Source organism: Lepisma saccharinum, chromosome 1 (assembly GCF_977018435.1).
Source record: "Lepisma saccharinum chromosome 1, izLepSacc3.1, whole genome shotgun sequence".
NCBI lineage: Eukaryota > Metazoa > Arthropoda > Insecta > Zygentoma > Lepismatidae > Lepisma > Lepisma saccharinum.
This window is the reverse complement of record NC_139229.1, coordinates 83499057-83525792: the sequence shown is the minus strand read 5'-3', so window position 1 is coordinate 83525792 and position 26736 is coordinate 83499057. Positions and strand designations below refer to the sequence as shown.

Below are 26736 nucleotides of genomic sequence, written 5' to 3'. Positions count from 1 at the left end.
CACTTTTTGAACTCTCGACACAGCAGGGTCTACGTGAACGTAAAAACAATGTTAAAACTTCACTAGAAAGCCCTGAAATACACGTACTATGACTTAGAACAGCATGCGAACAGACACATTCAAACCACCTCGCAATCTGGTAAGTTCACAGAACTGTCACTAGATTCATTCATTCATACTTTATTGGTTTTAGCTGTTATACCAGCTCTACACCAAGTGTCCTAAAAATATGTCATGCATGACACTGTTACACAAATTACAAATTTTGAATATATACAGTTTTCTTATACATAATTTATCTACATCATTATCATACAAATTTAAAATTGATAATAAATACAATTGTTATATCTGGTGACTATATCAAGTTACACATTTTGAATATTTACAATTTTCATATGTCTATATTAATATCATGAAAAAATCTACAAATGATAAATACAATTGTTACATCTGGTGACGATATTAAACAGGATAAAGAAGTTGGAAGAGGTATTCCTTTCTTTATTAGATTCTTGAATAACATCTCCCTTTGAGTGGTATAAAGTGGACATTGAAATATAACATGATGAGCATCTTCCTGATCTAGATTGCACTTGCACATAGGTGAATTTACTAAATTAATTTTATATAAATGGTGATTTAAACGTATGTGACCTGATCTCAATCTTAGTATTAAAACTAAAAACTTTCTGGGTATATTAAATGTATAAAACCACGGAGTCTTATTGTTTAAATTTAGTACATTTTTATATGAATGACCTATATATGTAAATTTTTGTTTGACCCATATCTCCCAATCTTGTTGAATTTTGTTTTTAACTCTTGGTAACATATCTGTATATGATAATAATATATTCGTTCTGTGATACATAATTCTTGCTTCTTTAGCATTTTTATCTGCCAGTTCATTATAATGAAACCCTGAATGTGCTGGTATATATGCAAAATGAATTGTCCTTCCCTCTGTAGTTAACTTACCATACAATCTTATTATGTAAAGTGCCAATGCTGATGCCTTATATAACTTTTTATATGACGATTGCACACTGTACAAAACACTTTTAGCATCTGTTAATATTAATATACTTTTATCTGGAATATTATTAATGTACATCAATGCACGATATATTCCATATGCTTCTGCCGAGAAAATAGAACACTCTCCAGGTAGTCTAAACTTTTTAATATTTCCATTTGAAGAGTCAATAAAAGCACCTACTTCTTTATTTTTTGATGCATCTGTGTGTATGAATCTATAATTCTCCCAATTTTGTAAATATAATTGAATATTTGCATAACTTGTTAATGAAACATTCCTTACCGGTATTTGATCATATGAAATTTCATAAATTGGATGTTTGCTATGCGTTATTATTGTAGAAAATAAATCTTGAAATTCTAATTTACATTGTAGGAAAGTTGAATATTGTCCCTTTATTTTGTTCTCTTGATATAAAATCCATTGATCTTGCATAAGTTTATTTACTGGATGTTCTTGTGTTTCCCAGCACTTGAAAACGAATTTATTTGTAATCCATTTGCATCTATACTTAAAAGGTTTTTCTATGGATTCTAAATAAACTCCTACATTGGGAGCTGAATTCATGAGACCCAATGATCTCGTCAAGACTTTTCTTTCTAAACTATCTATCTTAGATAGAATTCTTTCTGTAGCATTTCCATATAAGTATGCTGCATCCGTATTCTAGCTTAGGCCTAAAAAAGTTTTTGTAAAATAAAAGCATTATTCTTGGGTGAGCACCCCAATTAGTATTTCCTAAAATTTTAAGCATGTTGAAAATTTTTTCACCTTTAGCTTGTAAATACCTTATATGATCCATCCACATTAATTTTCTATCAAAATTAATTCCTAAATATTTTATTTTATTTTGAATTGGAATACCAGCAATTTGTGTCAACGTATTTGGATATTTATGTTCACTTTTGTTATTAAAACATACAGCTGCTGACTTGTTCTGTGATATGATAAAGTTCATTCTCTCCAGCCAACATTTCACTTTATAAAAATTATTTTCTATTTTCTGAATACCTTCATATGGATTACAAAATGATCCTAATATACACAAGTCGTCTGCATACTGAATTATTTTTATTGTAGAATTATGAAATTGAAATATTCCTCTCATATATATATTAAATAATAATGGACTCAGTGGACTTCCCTGAGGTAATCCTTGTGAAGTGGTACGGGGCCCACTAAGTGTGTCCTGAAACCAAAATAATATTTTCCTATTTATCATCAAGTTCCATATTATCTTCATGATTATTTTCGGAGTATTTGTCTGATTTAACATATCAATTAATATATGAGGATCAACGCTATCATATGCACCTTGTATATCTATAAAGTGAGCAAATGTATATTGTTTCTTATACATTGCATTTTGAACATGCAATGTTAATGTTGATAATGCATCAATACAACCCTTGTTTAGCCTAAAACCGAACTGATAGGGATAAAAATATTGTTCTTTCTCAAAATACCACTCTAATCGTTTTAATAATAATCTTTCAAATATCTTCTCAATTGTAGGAGCCAACGTAATAGGTCGATATGATTCAGCTTCTTTCGGATCTTTAGTTGATTTAAGTATAGGTAGTATCAGATGTGTTTTCCAGTTTTGTGGCACATTTCCACTTCTCAGAATATTATTATAAATATTTACAAGTACTTTTAATGCATTGTCCGATTGATGTCCTATCATTTCATACGTTATTCCGTCGTATCCTCGAGCAGTTGATTTTATATTACTTAGAGTTTCTCTTAATTCTTGCAATGTTATTTTTTAATAAATTTCATCACTGGAACTTATATTATTTATAATCTCGGGTATTTTATTTCTTACATAACTAGGTGTAAACTTTTTTTCAAAATGTTCTTGCCAAATTGTTGTTATAGGTGAAACTCTAGTTTTATGTCCTTCTTTAAGAAAATTTTTTTTTTTCCAAATTGTGTTTGTTTTAACAGATGGTGATAATGATTCACAGAATTCTTCCCATGCTTGCCTTTTTGCTTTATTAAAGATACGTTTTGCTTTAGCAATTACTTGTTTTAAATTTATCCAATTATTTGACAAAGGTTGTTCAACAAATATTTCAGACAATCTTATTCTTTCTTCTTTTGCATCTTGACACTCATCATTCCACCAACTTATAGTAGGAAAGTTGTTTTTATTATTAATTTTCTTCCGTTTAGCTACAATATCCATTGCATATGTTATTAATTGTAAATAACGTTGACACGTTAGGTTTTGTTCCTGTTTAATATCTTCCATTGAGATATAAGAGTCCAAAATTACAGAATATAATTCCCAATCGATGTTTTTAACCTGCCACCTTCTAATTGGTAATGAATATATTTTAGGTACTGAGTGTGCATCATTTAACAGTGTAATGAAAATTGGCAAATGATCACTACCCCTATTCACAAAATCTACTTCCCAAAACAATTTATTTATTATATTATTTGACACAATAGTTAAATCTATGGCTGTTGGTGATTTACCATTCCATGGATAATGAGTAGCTGACCCATCGTTCATGAAATGTAATGATCGATCACTAATCCAGTCCAAAATACTACATCCTAATGCATCGCTATAATTACAACCCCATGCTTCATGATGAGCATTCATATCACCTGTGATAATGACATTGTAGTGGACATAATATAATAATTTATTAAAGTGTGTTACTTTAATATGTTGAGATTTATAACTCGATGGAATATAAATTGAAACTATTGTACACTCTAACGTGTTCATCTTTTCACTGCTATTAATTCTACATTAAATAATTTTATCAACCCTAATGATTCTGGTAATGTTACTCTCTTAAATTTTATACTTTCATGTATATATAAACCTACACCTCTTGTATCTTTAGTATGTAAATTAGATATTAACTCGTAATGAGGTATTTGATAATATTGATGCTGTCTACCACGAAATTCGGACAAACTCAATATACCTGGATGATGCTCATCTATAATTTGTAATACTTCTAATCTTCTAGCTGTAAATGAATTTATATTCCATTGCACTATAAAAGACATACCTATTGATCCTCTTCTACAAGTTTAACTTTCTGATAATATTGCAATTATCTTTCCTATAATTTGTTGCATTGAAATTAAAATCTTCTGTTTCTTCCTGGAATCATTTAAATCACGAACTGATTCAATCATGTCTGGTAAAAGGTCCAACAATGACTGATATATTTCCTTTTGTCTACAAGAAACTGATTTAGGATCCGAATATCTTCTGCAATTTATATTGTCCATATCTTGTTCTTGCTTACTATAAGGGGATTCTCTCAAATATACTGGATATTTGTATTTTATTTGTTCTTTTTCTGTGTCTGATGATGAAGAATCCACATTCACATCCTTTTTGTTTTCCCGTGGAAGTTGTACAATACGTCTTGTAGCCGTTTTCATAATCTTCTTTGGAGGTGATGTAACAACTTTGCTGTATTGTACTCTCATTTTTTGACCACTATTCTCTTTTGATATTTTCTTTTGTTCCGCCATTTGAGTTACAAAACTCGCACAATAACTCTCTCTGCCCTCCTTGCAACTATCACTTGTTGGTGCATTCTTCTCATTCACATAACTCTTTTTGATGGGAGGGAATTCCAATCCGCTTCTTCGAACAGTTTCATGTTGAAATTGATCCCTAAATAATTTAATTTTTTGTTCACATGATATATTTTTTGAATTATTTCCCGTCACCATGCCTTTTGCTTCATAGTATGAGATGTTTTTCTCGGCCATAATAATTTGAATTTGCTTTTCATCCTGATATTTTGAGCACATTTTGTTACAAGCGTTATGATCTCCTTTGCAATTTATACATGTTTCACTCATTTCGCAGTTTCCTTCGTCATAATCTTGGCCACATTTATAACACAATTTTTTACCCTTGCACTGTTGACCTGTGTGACCAAATCTGAAACATCTATTACATTGCAACACTGGTTTCACACGTGGCACTACCTCAACTATTTGTTTTCCAACTGCTATGTATTGTGGTAAAACTGTCCCCTTAAAAGTTACACATAAGACTTGAGTAGGTTCAAACTTAAATGACCCATCATTCCGCCATATTTTCTTCTTCATTCTTTCCATCTTAGTCACTAGCACTGGGCTTTCTATACTGCTTTCCAAATACTGCATTTCAAATTCTGTGGGTATTCCAAACACAAGGCCTTCCTTCTCCACTAAAGATTTAGGAATTCTGGCATTTACTCCTAACTTGTCTAATAACACTTTATTTTTCACAAAGTTATTAGCTTCTTGTGACGTGTTGAATAATGCTCGAACTCTATTTCGTCCACTTTGATCTACATACTTTACTTTCACATTATTATCCATCAACATATATCCAACTTTAACTGGATGCAAATTTCCTAACTGTTATTTTCTACTTTCTATTATCACTAAATAGGGTTCGTTGGCACCTATGTCATACTGGTATATTTTTTCTTCATGATTGGTAGTGTGTTCCATCCTAGAACTTTTGTTACCCATTTCATTTTGTATTGTATTGTTCTTTCTTTTATTCGGCCCATTTACTTTGTGTGAAATGTCCATGACATCATTTACATCATTTTCTTCATGTTTTGAATCAGATGATATTATATCAATATTATCACTGGTTATAGTATTATTGCATATAGCACTATGTCCGTCCTCAACAATATTGCTTCCCTTTTGATCCATTATGATAAATAAACGAGACAGTTAAAGCACATCTCTAATACAATCCAAAGGGATATTGAACGTCTTAAATTGTAATCGATTTGATTATTATCAATCAACTTTTGTCCTTTTCTATCACAATAGATAATAATCTAAACACTATTTAATCTTACTATACAAGTCCTTCAATTAAATCCACATAACATTCGATTCAATCTAGCGAATAATCTTGCTTATTGAACCAATACGCCATTTTTTCCCTCCACTGCCACTAGAGGGTGGTGTGCTGTATTCATTCATTCATTCATTCCTTTATTTGGAACCTAACAGCTTTTATGCCGTTTTTTGTCCATAACAATACACACACAATTGTTTTACAATTAAATTATCAGTCCATCCCCCTATTTTACAGATATTAGATTTTTTTTAAGAACATTTTGCCTTTTACACTTCCTTAAAAATGATAACAAACTATAACCAATTCTCACATCTGGATTAACAATTAAACTTAACAAATTTGTTGGAAACTGAACCTTTAGATTATTTAAAGTTTTGTACAAGATATTTCTCTCTCTATTATATTTTGAGCATTCCAGTATTATATGTTGTGCATCTGCACTTTCCCAGCCACATTCACATTTCTTATTGTTCATTATTCCAATTTTGGATAAATGTTGCCTAGTACACAAATGGCCCGTTCTCAGTCTATTAATTAATACAATTACATTTCTTGTAGCACTTACATGATGAAACCATGGTTTTTGTGTTTTGAATTCAGCAAATGGTCTGTATGATTCTCCAACTGTTGTAAGTTCATTTCGACACCAATCAAACCATTCATTCACAACTTTCTTCTTTACTCTAGGGAGAAGATCTGTATAGTATAATGATATGTTCGTAATATTTGGAAGGCGCACTGCTTTCTTTGCACATTCATCTACATGAGAATTACCTGTAATATTGCTATGAGCTTTAACCCAAGAAAACTGAATGGTTTTTCCAGATTTTTGTATTGTTTGAACTAATTGTATGCAATTTTTAATATAAGGGGATAATTTGTAAAGACTCTTGTAAGAAGATTTAAGAGCCTGTAATACATTTTGCGAGTCAGTAAGTATTAAGAACTTTCGTAAATTTAATTTTTGGACATATATATTAAAGCTTGGTAAATTGCGTAAGATTCTGCTGTAAATATTGAACAGTCTTGTGGAAGCCGAAATAATAGGTCTGTTTTATGTTGTGGATCGTACACTGCACATCCAACTCCTGACTCACTTTTAGATCCATGTGTGTATATGAAATAAAAACTTGGCCATTGAGTAAAATATTCCGATATGTGCGAATAACGAGGGAAATGAATATTATCCAGAGACTGTTGAGGATAATCTAATGAAAAAACAGGCCGTGAACGCATCTGTAGAACATCCTGATATTCTTGACAAAACGAATTATACAATTCTATCCACATAGCAGATTTTCTGTTTGTTATTTTTCCTGTTTCATGTAAGTGTATCATATTTGTTAGCACATTGTTGAAAGGATGCTCACGATATGATTTCACTTTGAAGAGCATATTTGCTGCTAACATCTTCTGTCTACATGAAATGGAACATTCACCCACTTCCATGTATACTACTACGTTTGGAGTGCTGTTCATAACGCCTAAACATCTTCTCAAGAATTTCCTCTGTATGACATCAATGGAATTCAATTTTCCTTCTGTCAAGTTACACATTGCCAATAGAGAATAATCTATCATAGGCCGAAAATAATTCTTGTAAAATAAAAGCATAACTCGAGGATGACATCCCCACTGAGTATTTGCTATTGCTTTGAACAAATTAAACTCTTTTTCTGATTTGACTTGTATTGCTTTAATTTGGTCCTTCCAAGTTAGTTTTTCATCCAAGATGACACCTAAATATTTTACTCTGGATGTAATGGGAATTCTTGTTTTTCGGGACATTGAGTGAACTATTGGAGGTGTTCCCTTTTTACTAAAAATTGTAATATTAGATTTTTCCATTGAAATGGAGAGTTTTTTTACTTTCAAGCCACTTTTGAACTTCCAATATTTGTTCCTCTAAAACAGGAAAATCAGTATGAATTTGTGTCGTGGACATATAGATACAGATATCATCTGCATATTGAAGATAATTGACTGTTGGAATTAATTTCCTTTTCATCTCGATCATATATATGTTGAATAACAAAGGACTTAAATGACTTCCTTGAGGTAACCCTTTGCAGGCTGAATACGGTCCTCTACTTTCACTGAAAAAGTGGAAATATACAGATCTTTTACTGAGTATATCAAAACATAGTCGTGAGGTATTTTTAGCTGTTGTATTGTTTGCATTAGGATATTAATATCTACATTATCATAAGCTGCGCTTACATCTAAGAATGCAGCTAATACAATTCTGTTTCTTTTCAGTGAGTCGAAAATATACGAGGAAAGAGTGATTAATCCGTCTTGGCATCCTAATCCCTTTCGAAATCCTATTTGTTCGAACTGAAATATATTTTGGCTTTCTAAAAACCATTCTATTCTTTTTTGTATCAGTTTCTCAAATATCTTTCCTATAACTGATGTCAAAGCTATAGGTCTATATGATTTACCTACTTGAGGGTCCTTGCCTGTTTTTAAAATTGGAATAATCAACTGTTTGGACCAATCTTCTGGTACTTTTCCATTATTTAAGAATTTATTAAAAATTGTGCACATCGCCGTTAACGCTACATCTGGAAGGTGATTAATCATCGAATAAGTAATTCCATCCATCCCTGGAGCAGTTTCTTTACTGTTGCCGATGATTTCATAGATTTCCTCGTTTGAAATTGGAGTTGCAAAACCTTTCGCCGAACGTAGTTTTGATGTGTAACTACATAATTCATTTGGTGTTTCAATTACTCCGTTTGACACTGTAGGTATGAGTTTCTGAATAAATTCAGTCTTCCAATTTGATTTCAAAGGGACCACATTTGCTGTACGAGGATTTTTGAGCGACCTAAACTTATTCCACACATATCCTAATTTCATGCTTGGGTGTAAATTTTCACAAAATAATTTCCATGATTTTCTTTTTGCTTTTATGCATAATCTCTTTGATTTGGCCAGAGAGCGTCTGAATGCTATCCAGTTCTCCGCATTTGGTTGACGTGAGTATATTCTTGCTAATTCGACTCTATGTAGTTTTGCTTCAGCACACTCTTCTGTCCACCAGTATATCTTTGGGAAGTGTTGCTGACTACTTTTTATCACCCTGGAACAGCTCAAGTCCATCGCAGCCGAAATGATTTTTACAAACTCCTCGTATGTAATATTATCAGGTTTTAATCCATCATCCTCTGAGAAATAAATACTTAAAAGTTTAGTATAATTAAACCAATTTGCTTTGAATACTTTCCATTTGCGAATAGTTAATATTCTTTCATTTATTGCATGGCAATAAGCCAGATAAAAATAACATGGATAATGATCGCTTGTTCTCAAGTCCACATCGGCCTCCCATGTAAAGTCTGCACAATACTTTTCTGAAATTAATGTTAAGTCTATAGATGATGGATTACTTCCATTTCTAGGCATATGAGTAGGTGAACCATCATTTATTATAGTTAACTGTTCCGCCCCCATCCATTCAACAAGAGTTCGACCCAACTTATCTGCTGCCTGTCGACCCCACAATGGGTGGTGGCAATTGAAATCTCCAGTTATGATTAATGGAGTCTTGAATGAACTAATCATAGACCTTAAATGTTTCACTGCAATTTTTTGCGATGTATAGGAAGATGGTATATAGATCGAGATAACGGTAAATATTTTATTCAAAATTTGCACTTGTATTCCCACTACTTCCACCCGATATTCTCGAAGAATCACTAAATTGGGATTAAATGATATGGGTTGGAATGCCAGACTTTCATGTACAAATATACCCACTCCTTTTCCGCCTTTTTGATTAATTACTGCGTGATATTTTTTTTATTTCAATTGAAACTCTTCCATCCCCCCATACTTCACACACACATATAATGAGAGGATGATGCTCTTCTATCAGTTTCATGAGTTCAAGTTTTCTTGAAGGAAATGAGCATAAATTCCATTGCACAAACAAAACCATATTTTGCATGTAATAGCTTACTGATTATTATATTTAATGTTGAGCATCTTCATATGATTCAAGCTCTTCAATAAGTTTCAATAACTGTGAAGTAATATTTGCACAATCGACTAGAATATTTTTAATTCTCTGAAGATTATCATCCACAGTTATGTTCGACGTTAGTTTTGCCATAACTTGTAACAAACTAATCATTATTTGCTTTTGAGAGTCATATTGTGGGATGCTAGTCCGTAATTTTCGTTTTTCCGTTGTTGTCACTGACGTTGGACTGCTTTGGGAATTTAGTAAAATATAATCTGGTCTTTCTTGTTCGTTTTGGGTTTGAGGATTATCACACGACTTTAGATTTTGCATACCTTTATTTTTCATAACTTCTTTACTTTTAAATATCATCCCAAGTCTTCGATCAGCATAACTATTGTTCATGTTGTGAAGATGAGGTTGAGAAGATTTCCATGAATATAAGTTTCTTGATGTCACTGATTCCTCATATCTTAGAGTGGCCAGCACCTCATATCTGTTACCTGTTGTAATTGCTGAACTTGGAGCTTGTACAAAGGAAGACTCTGCTTTAGTTGTTTTTAACTCTGGGAAATCTTGTAGTATGTTTGCATAAGAATAATCGTCTCTTTCGGTCATAAATGAACTACTAGAACTAACTTTTCTCTTTGCTTCTTGATATGAACAGCCCTCATATGCTATCACCTTCTGAATGGTGTGCTGTAAAAATATCGATATCGATCGCAATAAAAAATATCCAGGAGAGGAAAGGTGGTCAAATCAAGGCTACGTTCTGAAGCGCGATACGTGTAACGTGACGCCACATTTACGAGACGATATGAGTCTTGGATTTGGATATATAGGGTGGGAAATAACCTTTTGCAAAATTAAAAGTTAGTATGTCCGCCGTTTGCTTCTCTCACAGCACGAAGACGATCAGGGTAGGAGCTCAGAAGATTCGCAAACAGTCCGTATTCCATTCCATATCACGGAGGACTTGTTCCAGATGTGGAAGGAGTGTTGGCCGGGAATTCGCGATTAAAATTAACCGATATGCCATCTGCCGGGATTTTCAGGAAGTACTCTAAGTAGGATACGTTGTGTTGAAGTCGTTTAAAGCATGGTGAATATGCGAGAAAGTAAGGTCTACTGTTCAGGTTTTTTTTTTTTTGTTTTTTTTTGCTCTAAATAGTTTTATGGGTCAGAACAAATTAAAAGTTTTCATGTGTTTCCACCCCGTGGAATCAACAAAATGAAATTTGTTAATAAATCAGGGAAAACGTAATTGACAGAAGATTGGTATGGGGGATATAACACTGTAATTCGGCAAGGAAATTACGAAGAATGCACGAGTCTGCTTACTTTATTTATCGAGAGATAAATATATATTTCCATGAAAGTAAAGTTTTAAATTGTACTTTATAAATAAAGCTTTTTTTCCGAAAAATCATGAAGCGTCTTAACCAATGCGTCCATGTATTACCGGTGTTACGTATGTGTGAAATTTGGAACAGGTGCAAGTCGATTAAGAGGGAAGATGAAAATAGTTTCAGAATGAATGAATGTCAAATGTAACCAGAAAAAAAAGTGGATATGCTAATGTTACTGTTTCATTCAGTACGATGTCCTTTTTCAGTGAGTATAGCCTGGTCATGAAATCGTGAATATTATTATTAAACCAGCCTTTCTCTTTCGAGAAAGAACTGCAACGATATGTTCGCAATTTTCTCCTGTCCCAGCTTTTCAAGTACAGGTCAATTTCAATTCCTTTATTTTCAAATAATTTCCGAGAACCCCAGTTACATGACGTGCAGATGATACAGCACTGCTTTGGACAACCAGTGCGTATACATAGTTTCGTCTGCATTTTCCGTGTTATTTTTGCCTATCATAATTAAATGCTTCGTTCTCAGTACAGCTTCACGTTTGTTAGAGTACCTGGAATTCACATCGCATTCGCAATATTTAAAAAATAATGCGTAATTTAAACGTTTTCTACCATACCAGTCATGACAACACGCTGCTCTTTTGTACTACTGCTGAATGTAAACAAAGATCTATCCTACTTAGAGCGGCCATATTGGAAGCGACACTAGCGCTCAGGTGGTAATTTTAATCGCGAATAGCGGTCCGGTTTGCGTTCCACTATCATCAAGGACTAAACTGCGTCCTTCAGAATAGCCCCAAAGTGCTCCGCTGAATTCAGGTCCGGCGATGCACCCGGCCATTAAGAACTGCTGAAGAAGTCAATGCCACTTCGCCGAAGAAGGTCTTGGTTTTAGTATTTGGCTTGAAGCAAGGTGCCTTGTCGTGAACTAACTTTTATTTTTGTTTTTGTAACCACAATTGCCGTAGTAAACATTTGGTATTACCATAATTTCTTAATTCTTGTTACTTTTTCCTGCAGACCCCTAGCAAAAGGTTATTTCCCACCCTGTACAGTGGCATAGCAAGGGGTGAGCGATGTGGGCGACCGCCCAGGGCCTCGCGCTTGAAGGAACCTCGCGTCCCATGGAATTGATACGAACATGTAATAAATAGATGGAAAAGGCTATTTTTTGACAATAAAATTAAAATATTGTTTTCATGTGGCTTAAAATTATTTTAATATTATAATTTGAATGAATACGTCCAATCAGAGGTGTAACATACAGGCGGGTGGTCCTAAGCCTAAGAGGGGCCTGAAAAATAGTTAAAATTAGTGTCATATTTCTCATATGAATCATTTACGCAAATATTGACTAGAACTTGCTTGGTCATTTTTAGCCGTTTATTATTTTCTATATTTAAAAGCACTTTGTCTTGTCTTCTTTCTCTTGACTTTGATCTTAATATGTTAACATTAAAGCAGCTCCAACTCCAAGGGATAATATTAGCAGTTCTCCCTTCCTTCTTACAGCTTCAGATGCAGCGGTTGACCTCTGTAACGAGTACGATGATGATTTCATCAGGGCCTCCCCGATGGAGTGTAACGTCGTCGTCTTGTAATCAAGGGGTCTCTGGTTCGATACCCGGTGGAGGGTATTTGATGTTTTAATACTATTACAATTAATTTATCTTTTATTTACTTATTTTCAGATTCCTCTAAGTCTAAGACATTTTTATTTGTCTCTACGTATCTTCCTGTCTGCTTTCTACAGTATTTGGGAAGACATGAAAAAAGGAAAGGATGACAGGGCTGCTGTATTTGGATCAACAATAACATACTTGAAAACGGTAATGTGCTTAATTTTTATTATAAATTTTGTTTGATACTATAACGAGGGACACAAAAATGTGAGCTTCAAGGTCAACCGTCTCCCTGCTCTCCTCGCCCGGTGGTGGTGTATTTGTAGCTTCATCACAATACGAAAGCGTGCGCAGACCCTCTGATTGGGGGGAGGGGGGCAAAAACCTAGATGAAAGTTCAATCGGAGAAAGAAAAACCTCGTTTCATCTCACTGTTTTATTGTATTGATGGATATTGATCAGGGAGTATATAAAGTGTGCCAGGATTCGCCGAAAATCGCAATGTATTAGAAGAATTAAAACTTTCGTGGCACTAATGTCCCTTGCCCCCCTTCCCCTTTATTTCCCCTCTCTGTGGTTCAGAAACTATTTAACATAAACATGGTTTCGTTCGTACAGCAGATTCCAAACAACGAGAGACAATTTATTCATTTTCAACAGTCACGGCGGGTAGGGGGCGTGGGGGGCAGTTGCCTCCAAACTATGGCTTCTTAGTGCTTGCCTACAAAGAAAAAATAAACTATCCTTGTACCCTCACCACTTTTGTCATCCAATCGCTGCTCCTGATTATCAGTGTATGGGCAATTTATTCTGAAAATACATGGAGATAACACAACTAACAAATAAAGTGTGTGTGGGAGTGTTAATATCAAGATATTTGGTAGAGAACGAAGTTGGGCAGTTCACTTTCATAGGGAATAATACACCTTCCTCCCCATCCATAGTTCCTTGGAGCTTTCGTCGGTTTGAAAATATTTATTTTTTTAAAGAGCATAATATTGTTTAATAATAATATTCTATATTATGATAGAATTACGGGGGGCAATTGCCCCCTCTTGCCCCCGCCCCGTGCACACGCCTAAGAAACGGGTGCAGTTGTTTGATGCCAGTAACTCAGTAAAGTGAGCCGTTACCATTACAATGAGTGACACAAATAGTAAAAATAATAACATAAAATAACAATATTTTATAATCTGAGCTACAGCACCGTGACCGTGAGACTCGCATTTTCAAGTCCCGCATTATAGTTTATAGTAGAAGTCTTCTCTTTTCGTCAGGGGTGTCACCGAGAGGTGGGGGCTTTATATTATGAACATTATGTGTGTGTATTTTGTTCTCCAAAATACATCAGCCTGCCTACATACTGTTTTTCGTTGTAAATCCAAACACAAGCTATTTCTTTTAAAAACTGGGTTATACACAAAAACTGCACCACCAGGCAGGCGAAAATAAGGTTATTTTTCTTAAAGACATAATAATAGACACTAAACACTAAAAAGGATAACTGGTATTAACATTTAATATTATATAATATGTAATAATTGAAGACTACAATTGGTAAACGATGTAAAGTGCCACAATAATTCAAACACCGTTTTCCACGTTAAACTGTGAAATGTTGCATGCTTTATAATGTGGTAAAAGTGAAAAGTGGAGGTAGCCCTCTAAGTAGTTCAAAGGGCGTGTAAAGAGGTCACTAGTGTGAACGTTCTTACAGGCTGATGTGCTGAACGATGCTGTTTCCCAACACTTTCGCTTTTGGCAGTTACCACGTTTACCACTTTTAGTCCTCAATTATAAACTTTCAATCAAAATTATTTTATCCGAAATTTGATATCACGTTGACACTGATGACCTACAGGCTACAATTAAGTATTGGGTTGATGCATAAGTTCGTAGTACCACGCACTAATAGGCAGAAAATGCCGTTCATGCTATAGCAGACGATCCAGGTTGAGCTCGGGTTCTGGACGGTAATGCTTGCTCAATCAGTGCGGGACGGGGACATAATACCTTGAAATATATCACTTTAATTTTACCTGACACCTGTCGGCACAGAAAAATAATAACAAATAGCATTGTACCTGACACACCTGGTTCCTGAAAACATCCAATGATAACTCGTACAAACGGTAAAAATATATGTATTGGAATCTGATATATATACAAACAAAACGCAGTACGGATCCCCCAGACGCGCTCATCCATTCACAAACTCACATTCATTCATTCCTTCATCTCTAGCGTCGGGCGTCTATTCATCGTTACTGCTGGGCAATAACAACGGATGGTGTTGGCTGGTTTCCATGGCATGGTGCGTCGTTGGTGTCGGCGCCGGCTGGTTTGGCTGTATCGTCTCGACGGATGGCAGTGACGGCGTCGCTAGGAACTTGGGAAGCCGACGTCCTCCTCTTCTCTTATTCCCTTAGCCCGCCATGTTCTTTGATGTCCCTCGTTTCACAAAGCCATAAACTGCGTAAGATTATAACACAACCACAGTCTTCCTTCGACTCACTCCAGCGATTGGTGTAAGCACACCCGTATCAATTCACTGGGATTCACACGATGACGTTCGCCAAAAAAAAAAAAAAAAAAAAACAACAACCTAAGACCACGGTATACGGAGGTGCAGCGTGCAGCACGAAGATGCTCTCACTACAAGTCGCGGCAAACTGTGTTGATGTTTCGGGTCTCCATGGTTTTATACCTCTTTTGATTGATTGATTTAGTTTATTTTAATTCGCGTTTTTTTTGTGCCTCTTGGCTAATTGGCGAAGATGGGGATGAGTGTTGAAATTGATGAATGGACATTCACAAACAACCAAGCCCGAGCGGGATTCGAACCCGGGACCCTTGACGTCGCAGCGCGATGTGCTAAACATTCGGCCACAGGGCCCGGCTTATACCTCTTTTGAACATTTCGGTTTGGCGAATGTTAAAAAAGCGTCGCTTCCCTTCTCCGGCGTTGTTCAACTCGGCTGCATTGTATCCTCGCCGACCTAGCGCGTCTCTTCAGGTAGGTACGAAAGGATTACAATTCAGTCTCTCCGGCGCCTTGCTTGCACATCCGTATTTCGTCCATGATTTCCCTTTTTATAACAAATTCGATCTTGCGTCCTTGATATTCAGTCGATTATCTTGAAATTAAATCCAGGTGTCTTTTATAACATGCCGCTTCGGTTGCCCAAATTTTAGATATATCCGCCGACTGGAAACAGATATTCCATAAGGCCTATTTCTGCTTAGGTAGGAAGTAGAAAATAAACCTTAGTGACAATCGTCGCCGTGACTCAATACTCTTCCCCCAACTTTCGTTGTCTCTCCAGAATTTCATTGTGTCGACTGATACGTATGAAGTTTTAAATCTAAAAACTCAAATCTCAAGCCTTACAACAGTAATACGATAGGTCACACTAAAAGTTTTTAGACACGCGCAAGTAAAACACTGGAGACCAAAAGTATGAATGCTATAATTTTTCAAAGTATTCTCCATGACAGTTGATACACTTGTTCATCCGCTCAAACCAAGTGTGAAAGCACTGGGACCACACATCTGCAGGCACCTCTTGAATGCACTGAACGAAGGCGGTGACTGCCTCCTCGGGAGTAGGAAATGAAGAACCTCGTAATGTATCCTTGATTTTAGGGAACAGGAAGAAATCACAAGGGGCGAGGTCGGGACTGTAAGGAGGATGAGTCATTTCTTCGATGTTGGAGGCTTTGAAGAATTCAATTGTTCGTACTGCTGTATGGCTGCGCGCATTGTCTTGATGCACAATAATGCGACTTCGTGGGCGTTTTTCACGAACTTTCCGTACGATCTCCGGTAAACAAACCGTAGTGTACCATTCAGCATTAACGGTCCGACGTCCCTGTAGCGGCACTGTTGCAATATGGCCCGTCCGACTGAAGAAAGTGGCAACCATTTGTTTGCCAACACTTCGTCCCTTCCTGACTTTTGTTGGTGGGTCGTCATCCGGGAAGATCCACTGCGTCGACTGTCGTTTGCTCTCGGGTTCATAACAGTGCACCCAAGTTTCGTCACCTGTTACGATGTCATACACTGCATTTGATTGTGCTTGGTTAAATTTGGCCAGCATTTTCATGCACCATGTGACCCGTGCCTGCTTTTGCTCCTGAGTAAGATGGTGTGGGATCCATCTGGCACAGAGCTTCCTGACACCAAGGCGGTCATGCAGGATCGTTTGAACCTGACTCATACCAATACCCAGTGTTGCACTAATAACTGCATATGTCACCCGGTTATCCTCCTCTATCATGCGACGCACTCTGTCGACGTTTTCTTGAGAAGTTGCTGTCACAGGACGACCATCACGTAATTCATCACTGAGTTTCTGACGTCCACGTCGAAATTCTAAAAACCAATTAAACACAGTCGCACGGCATATGGCTTCCTCCTGAAATGCATTTCTGAGCCTTTCATAAGATTGCTGCTGCGTTAAACCTGCTCGAAAATCGTAAAAAATCATTGATCTGAGGTGCTCCCGTGTTAAATCCATTTTACTGTACACACACGACAATAATTGATTAATTTCTGGCACACAACAATTAACAACTATAAATTCTGCAGCATTATCACACTTCACAGACTACTAACTTCAACATATCCTAGAGACAATGTATTGCTGCAATCAGTGTTGCCGCATCTAAAAACTTTTAGTGTCACCCACGTATATTGATTCATTACACAGAATTAACGATATTGAACAGTGATTTACATGTCCAAAGAATACCGTGACAGTAGCGTTTGTGTTTTTGTTTTTTTATGGCAACAATGCAGTGTTAGTAGTTTGTTTCTCGTTTAATGTTCATCAATTGGAGTGGCATTGTTGTGCTTGTGAATATGCATTTAATTTTACAGATTTGAAGATAGGCGGTGTTATTTATGGGCTAAAGAACAATAAGTGTCCACTGGGGAAGAAAAACATTTCCGACGTATTCTTCTGTCCGAGTTTAATATAGGGGCAAAGGCAGCGGAGGCGGCTCGAAATATTTGTTCCTTGTACGGGGAGAATGCCAACGGGGAAAGCAGGGCAAGAAAATGGTTTTGTCATTACAGAGAGGCCTTAAAACCTCCTGAGACCCACGAGTTTGTGGGGTTACTTTTTCCAGTAAATTTGTGTTATTCACATTGAGCTCCAACTTGAAGAAAAATATCAACCTTGTGTGAAATTTTTGTTGCGCATGCGCAGAATGAGGTGTAGAGTATTCTCTATATTGGGCTTCAAGGTGTAACAAATTAAACACTTTAATATATGAAACTCAAGACACACTTTTATTTTTGTTAAGAATCTGACATAATATTTTGTTCTACTCAATTGCTGTATGCAATAAAATATTGAAGTCCAATATAATGATTATGTTGGAAAATATTTTTTTCTTTAATTATTTATATACATTTGAATTATTTAGAAAATGTTAATATTTTTCATTAATTTAATTAAATGAAATTTTTATCAAATATTAAACCTTTAGATTGAATGTCACAAATTGAAAGCTTTTAATTCTTGGAGTGAAACATGAGGAAACAGTTTCGATCAACCTGCAAACACAAGAAAATCTTGTATTTTACACATCTTGTTCGAGAAAAGCCCTTGCATCCTGGTCTCCTACATCGTGCATAGTGTTTCATATCTATGACTTCTGGAAGAGGCACTGCTCCCTCAAGTCTTGCTGGTGAACAAGGAATGGGAACTTGTGTTTTTCTCCTTTTGACATCTGATTCTTCATTGGCATTGTTTCCCTCTTCATTAGCTTCCTGCATTTCACTTCCTTCATATAGTAGATTCTCTGCAATTGATATTTTGAAATCAAGGAACGCCATTCGATAAACATTCTCTTCTGTAACAGAACCATGCATTGGCTACTGCTAAGTCCATAACATGAAATATTACTCTCATAGCCCATTTTCTCGTACGACCTTGCATCCTGTAGAAAGACATCATGTGATCACACACATCTACGCCTCCCATGTTTCTGTTGTATTATGAAACTATTGCTGGTCTTGTAACGTCAATGTGTCTTTTTTCTTTCTTGCACAATCTTTTACACATTTCAGGAGGTTCTATGACTACCATTGTTGATGCCATAAGAATTGATTTGTTGTCCATCCACTTAACTACAAGAATTTTTTTCATCTGATCGTACTACTTCATCTGAACTTCCTCTGCCATTCTTCTGTAATTCTTGTCTGTAATAGTCTGTCTAGGAGAGGGATTGATGTGAAGAAATGATCGAAATATACATGAGTGCCTGCTGGAAGTGTGATACACAAGGATGAGTTGATTGATTGATTGATTTGGTGTTTTAAGTCCACTTTATGCACAGTAAGGCTAACCGGGACTGGACCTACAGTTTAAAGTGGGATCTGAACCACTATGTGCCTCCACCGGGTATCGAACCCAGGACCCCTTCACAAGGATGAGACAACAGCACCACCTACGCCTAGTGATGTATGAACACCAGGAAATGTCCCTTTTCCTTGATACAATATCATGTCCAACACTTCTCCATGAGGACTGGATAGGATGAACATTTTCAGCCCTAAAGGATTTAGTTTACCTCTAACATATTGGCTCATGGCTACATGAAACCATTTGTTCATCATTGCAAACACTTGAAGGCCTTGGAAGCTGCATACAACCTGAACGTACCCATTCAATGACTGGTCTCACCTTCCAGAACTTATCCACCTCTTTTGCCTGGTCACTCACATCATCATCAAAGACTACTTTAAGTTTTGTTCTGAGGCTAAGGTAACAATTCCTGGAGAAAGTTGAGGCAATGACTGGAACCTTTGTCCTTTGAGGCCAGTACATCTTCATGGCAGGATACTGAAAATATAAAAACACAATTTGGAATCAGTTAAAATACTAAAATAAAAAAAAAAAAATCACAAAAAAATTTAAAGTTGAAAATATGTTACATGCAAATTCTTTAAAGTTGTAAATTCGTAAATATTTCTTTGAACTGGATTCTGTTCAGTAAATTAAGTACACTTTTGATGCTCAAAAGTATTAATACTTACTTCGAAATATTTTTTAAAAAAATCAAAGGAATGTGAAATTATTCATTCCTGAAGGAAGTAACGGTGATCAATGTTCCAATGTAAAGGATACGGTTGAATTTAAAAAATAAACAAAGAATATCAGAACAAATACCTACCTTTAGACAAGACATGTACATTGAAACTCCAAAGAATTTCTTCATCTCTGATTTGGAAGTATTTAATCTTTGTCCAGTTGTACTGAAATAAGTCTGCTCGGATTTCTCTGACATTATTATTATCATCAATAAACTTCAGAAAGTATGTAATAGGTTCTTGTACACTGTCTTCATCTTGATTTATAGAGCAGGATATTGACTGAGAATGGGTAAATCTGAAAACAAAAGAGAAATATTTTAATGAAGAAACATAAATATGACTGAAGAAAAATAAATACTAATGGTAACTGTACGTAGATTGGTACGTAAACTGGAAAATAAAATCTCCAGTGGGTCTCTCAATAATGTAATACAATACATGGTTTTACAATTATCGTTTTCATCAAATGTGCAAGATAGTAAAATTTAAAGAGGAAAAGAGAGTAGTTAATTGTCTGTAGGAATTTGAGGAAATAAAATCCTAATCCCATTAATAATTTAATGAAATTACACTTAACTTTTCATTCAATTACAAACCTTTTCCTTTTCCATACTGCAGTCCTCTGAGTTGAGGCCGAGGGTTGTGAGACACTCTCATTATCTGGTTGGACTGACTCATCTTCTTTGCCACTGTCTTCACACTATTTTCAGAAATGTTTTCTTCAGGTGGATTATATTTCTCATCCGATATATCAGATAGATCCACGTTAAGAGTCATCAAGGGCCGATAATACATCTTCAGTGGACAAAACATTGAGTCTGCGATCTGTAAGAAAAATGGCAACACTGTTATGATTTGTAAGAAAAATGGCAACACTGTTATGATATATAAGAAAAATTGCAACGCTGCTATAGAACCTATACAAGTCATGTAGAATATTGATAAACACTATTATCATACATAAATCCGTACACCAAAAAATATAGTGTTCATTCATTAGATTCCATCTAATTTTTTTTAAAAAAATGGCAACACTGCTATGATCTGTAAGAAAAATGGCAACACTGCTATAGAACCTATACAAGTCATGTAGAATATTAACACTATTTTCATACATAAATCTGTACATCAAAAAAATTATAGTGTTCATTTCTGGAAGAGTTAAATCCAATTCTTCAGATGATTCCATCTAAAAATTTAAAGAAGTGTTTTTTTTTTCAGAATCATGAAATTTACACATTACGGCAGAATGTAGAGAAGCTTCTACATCGGCAAAAAACTGCCCCTGCAAACGAAGAATCTGAGAGCACTGACGAAAAAATACATCTAAGTAAATCGGTAGTTATTACTCTTTCCCCTAAAGAGGATTGATGATAATCTCTAAACTTTTACTATTCAAAAACACATACATACCTGCAGACAATGTGCGCTTTACCTCCTTAGTAGTGGACGCCATCTTGGAATAACAAACAAGCATCGAAAATTTCACAATTCTTGCTAAATCTGTCATTGGCACCAGAAATTAGAATGTCAAGAATACTCTACAGCAGTTTTCAACACAGACACACGCCCCATTCTTCGCATATGCAGAAAACCGTTATGTAGAGACCTCTCCACATGGGGCGTCAGGAGGTTAAGCATTTCTCCACATTCAGGAAGACCATGGGGCTTTAAACGGTTTCATCTACGAGTATCACATCAGTCGACTCAAGAATTAGCAAATATGGTGAACTGTGACCATTCAACCATCGTGCGACATTTGCATTCCATAGGTAAGGCTCAGGATACCGCATGCTTTAAATGAAAACAACCAAATCAGCCAGTAGGCCAGGAAGACAGCATCAAGTGCTGTGACACGATAATGCACACCCACACTCCGCGAACATGACAAAAGCTGCTATCCAGGAGCTTGGTTGGGTAGTTATTCCACATCCTCCTTACTCCCCCCAATCTTGCACCCTCAGATTGCTACCTTTTCAGCTCTCAGTCCAGCAATCTTCAAGGAAGCCACTTTGATGATGAAAATGCTCTTCTAACTTGGCTTGACGACGATTTAAACCCCGAATCAGCCTATTTCTTCACGCCTTGAATTGAAAAACTGACCCAGCATTGGTAGACAGTCATAGACAATGAAGGAAAATATATTCCTGATTAATTTATGTCTTTTGTTCATCTCAATTAGTATGAAATAAAAACACTTTTGCCAGGGTGAAAAAAACTCTACGAACTTATGCATCAACCCAAGTACTGATTAAGTGTATATTTTATTGCTTATTGAATCAGAACATTGTTTCAGTCCTTTATATTTTGCATCTCTCTTCCCCTCTTACAAGTATATGCATTTACATGTAGTTTACTGCTCCTTATGCAGTGTATATGTAACATTACATTGACAAGGGTTAATTGGGAGAACAGCCTATAGGCTGAACCTTGTCCTTTTAATAAAGATATTTATTATTAACAGCCTTGGGAATGCTTCATTCGAACTTTTTGGAACAACAGAATTTCATTGTACATACAATAAAAATTGCTTTAAGTTACTCTTTTCAGACAAAATATTTCTTAATCTCGACTTTGCAAGCAAGTATTTCAACATATTCAAATGTAGTAATTTCTACAGGCCTGTAAAGTTCCTTTGCCACTAACAAATCCAAGCTAGACCTAAACATCATAAAAACCAGTCTTGCAGGTAAATCAATACTTAATTTCAGTACATTATGTGTAAGTTTTCCTATTGACAAGACCCAATGTAGTGTATTATATGATGAACTGTAAATCTGCATTTACTGTAATATTTATTTCCTGAGTTTCTTGCAGTTGCTGTGTGAAATAGAAGCTTCACAATGCATCAAAAAGCCTCACAAGCAACCCATGTGTTGTTTTAAAATATGCAAAGAAAAAAGAGTGAATCAGCTTGCTCAATATGTGGTGGTGTCTAAGTATGAAGGTTTTCTGAGTGAGTGGGTGTCTATTTTGGAGAAGATCAGTAAAAGACCAAAAAGACCAAAGAATAATCGCTGTTCAAGAATGAAGCACAAGAACTGCACGTCACAGAAGAGCTGAAATACAGCTGGATTAGCAAGTTTCACTCAAGATTAAGCATTTATGCTTGCAAATATAGTTCCCTTGAACAAGGTTTAAGCAAGCTTGTTTCTATGTAGCAAATGATATTTATAATTTATTAAGTATTTATACAAGTCTTATTCTCGCTCTCTCTCACTTTGTTATACATGTTTATTATATTCCTCACTAATAATGTTTCATACTTGTTGAATTTTGTGTAATATATAATATCCTTAGGAATTACAAGACTTTTCTGTAGTAACACCTCCATGAAACATGAAATCTGGCTTTTTGTTATAGAAATAATAAGAAGGGTTTTGCATCAACAAGCAGCACATGCCACTTGAGGATTTCACCAATCGAATGCAGGTTTGTTCAGCCTGTCATGTTGATACAGGGTGAAACATGCTGCTGATTGGTTTGTCCCCAACTGGCATGCGTCACTTGTCACTTCAGTGTAAAATCTCCCTAAGACAGAAGGTAATATCACTTACATCGATATACTAAGAAGTTGGTGCGATGCACGAGGTACTTATGCATTAAATAAATACTAATATTCTTATTCTCAAAGACCCAGTCCAGAGCATGTAGCACCAACAGGTGAATACAATGGATCAAGGTCATTGTGGTTTGCACCTTTGGAATATATCACTGTTGCACTTTGTAAGCTGTGTCTGTTATGTCCTTCTAGGAATTGCTAGTAATTGGTGGATAACCTGCCTCTTAACTTCTAGAGTCATTTTCACGTTCAGAAGACACAACAGCGCATGGAGAAACCGCACAGTGTTGCCAATACAGCGCTAGCTCATGTCGCCGGGAAATGATGACCTTCCTTCACAATGAAGGTGTTACATATTTTGTATATATAATGATAATTATATGTAATTATTAATATTATACTGTGAACGTTACAGTTACCCTTTTTACTATGATCCATTGCGATCACTACACACGCGAGTGTAATGCACGAATATGACACTTCAGAAATCACTTAAAAAAGTAAAAATCACTGAGAGCTTACACAACTGAAAACACTTTTTCTGGAGAGGGAAAAAGTCTAAACAGACATCTCTCACTCAAGTAAGGGGAACCTGGCACATGGGTTAAATTCAAGTTGCAACCCAAACAAACAAATGAGTTATGGCCCACGTGAACTGATAAGAGGTGAATGACTCAAGCAAGGCATGTCATATTTCTATCTTGAAGCCCCCTATTTTGTCAGGTGTTGGAAAGCCTTTCAAAGGTTAATATGGTGTCTATGAATTTATGTGTAGGTTGGAAACTGAAAGGTGATCTTCATTTCAGTATTAATGTCAACAGTAATGTAAACGAAAACAAGGTGTATTTGCGACAGCACTAATGTTGCTCACAACAGCAGCATTGGAAATAATTGTCAATTATTAAATTTAAGTAATTTCAATTCTATTATAACAAACTGCATGAAGTTCATATTTTTACTGAATGGAAATAAAATAACAACTCGAAAACTTGGTGGTGATAGCCGGAATGCTGCGGTGAGTCGGCTCAAGATGGCCAGACAACGTCTCCTTACTTTGCGCGTGGTTCGGGTTAAAAAGAAACTCCAAATGCATGGAAGTAATATTTCTGGGAACCTTTGAGTGGTTATAAAAAATAATTTCATTATTTTCTCCACAACTTTGTCGCTGGAACTTTTTACTTCGAATTACAGAACAAAAAATGGCCAGCGACGACATTTTCTACTGCACGAATATAAAAAATCTCCACATACTTTATTTGAATATTTTTTAATGCGAATATGCTTTAAAGTATTGATAAATTCTGAGTACCACCATCACCTATGACAATTAAAAAACAGTGTCAATTTTTTTAATAATGAATGCTTCAATTTTACGGCATGTTTCAACGTTAGGAATGAAAACAATGTAAAAATTGTGTTTTCACAGAAAATTTGCGTTTTTAATTTATCTAAAATTATGTAAGCAAGTTACCAGTTTTTTGTGTTCACCATCGTATTCTCTACAAAATTTCCTGCAAAACTGCAGGTACCGATTTTACTTAAGCTAAATTTGTAAATCCAGAAATTTCACAACAGCGCGCTCGTATTTCCCATAAGAAAAGCATTGCCCATAAGAGCTCATTGTGTCTTCTGAACGTGAAAACGACTATAGAGGGTTTGAGTCTCCTGCAAATTGTTAGCCTCTCAAGATGAGAACTTTTTCACACATAAGAGAACTAATTGTCTGAGAGAGATGAAATCAGTTATTTTCCTTTCAGAATGACAGGACTCTTAGGGAGGTGAAAATCGTAGTTTACCTCCCCAATAATGAAAGTAATAAAAAAGAACAAAATCAACAAAAAATGGACACAACAGAAAAAATTAATGGAAAATGTAGTGTGTATGTTACCCTGCCCCCCTGTCAGGGCAACAGTGTTTCTTTTCTTTATTGAAAAATTCACATTTTTAAAATGCATTTGTTAAAAATAGTTATTCATATTTTGTTATTCCAATATATTTCACCTTCATATGAGCTGGTCAGAAAGACAGTGGTGTAAGTAAAAAAAAGAAAGAGAAACTGACTTTCGCACAGGTTTGTGTTCCTGAGCGGTTCGGCAATTCAGTGTGATAACAATGGAAGTCATGAGTACGTTTACTGGCCGCTAGGAGCAGCGCGAACGTTTCGCACGGAACAGAACTGGTGAGTGGGTAAGAATGACATTGGTGTAAGTCAGTGGGCAGCAGATGGTTGTACGTTACGGCCTGTGCAGTTTCATTCTACTGCTAATTTAGAGCGGAATATCAGCAAGAGAAAGAAGAACACTGATAAACATCCGGTAAACTGGCTGAAATGCAGTGGATCAGGGTTGAAAAAGAGCGTCCACATAGTCTTAAGTACAAGAAATCACTTCAAGACATTGTGGATTTCTTTACATTAGACATCACCCCAACTGGACGGAAAGGACACCCTGTGTTGTTGCAAAACATACAGAAGACAATGTTGTACCTGGACAGCCGGCCAATTTCCTTGAAAAAGAAATAGGATATGATGGATCTCTTGCCGTTCATACCACCCATCCATCATGCATTTTTCAACAATTTAAATACTACGACTGTGGAAGACAACTTGGGTCCCTTACCATACATCCAAGAAATGCCTAAAGAGGGGGAAATGGACGATGAGTAGTGTTTCATCAGGGACAACTTAACATTGACTCACGTTTGTGTTATATTCCGTCCCTATGTTATTTACATTGTCAATATGTACTTGACGAAGAAAACAAATTTCTTTGTTACTATGGAAATGTTGGTTCTTGCTGACTCATACACACCTTTTCTCAACAATCCTCTGGTTGTTACCCATTGTCCCAGGCACGTACGTTGTGCGCAAACATAACACCTTTCATCATACCCGATCACAGTTTCGGATGACACTGGTGTAAGTCAATTAACAGCTATTTTAAACAACTCATCGTGAATTGTGACATCATCCACTGGCATCATATACAATCTGGTACTATTTTCAAGCATTTTTGAGCATTTACACTACTACATCTCCGGCATTGATTTTTTTATCACTGTTTGCACAAAGACTTCATTATCTCCGCACAATCCCTCGCTGACTTACACCACTATCATTCTGACCGGCTCATATGTATATAAATAAACAAAAGACAAAACTGATTTATTACCTGTAGTTTACAAGAAATGACATGTTAATTAATAACAA

General features: G+C 35.7%; 1 protein-coding gene across 1 annotated transcript; it reads left to right on the top strand.

Annotated features, from left to right (window-relative positions):
- LOC145983841 (uncharacterized) lies at positions 1–23206 on the top strand. The gene is made up of 3 exons (XM_083116887.1): positions 1–139; positions 12931–13068; positions 22784–23206. Exons 1-3 carry the CDS (start codon positions 104–106, stop codon positions 23027–23029), a joined length of 420 nt encoding a protein of 139 aa, XP_082973013.1. The 5' UTR covers positions 1–103; the 3' UTR covers positions 23030–23206.
- The last annotated feature ends 3530 nt before the right edge of the window (positions 23207–26736 follow it).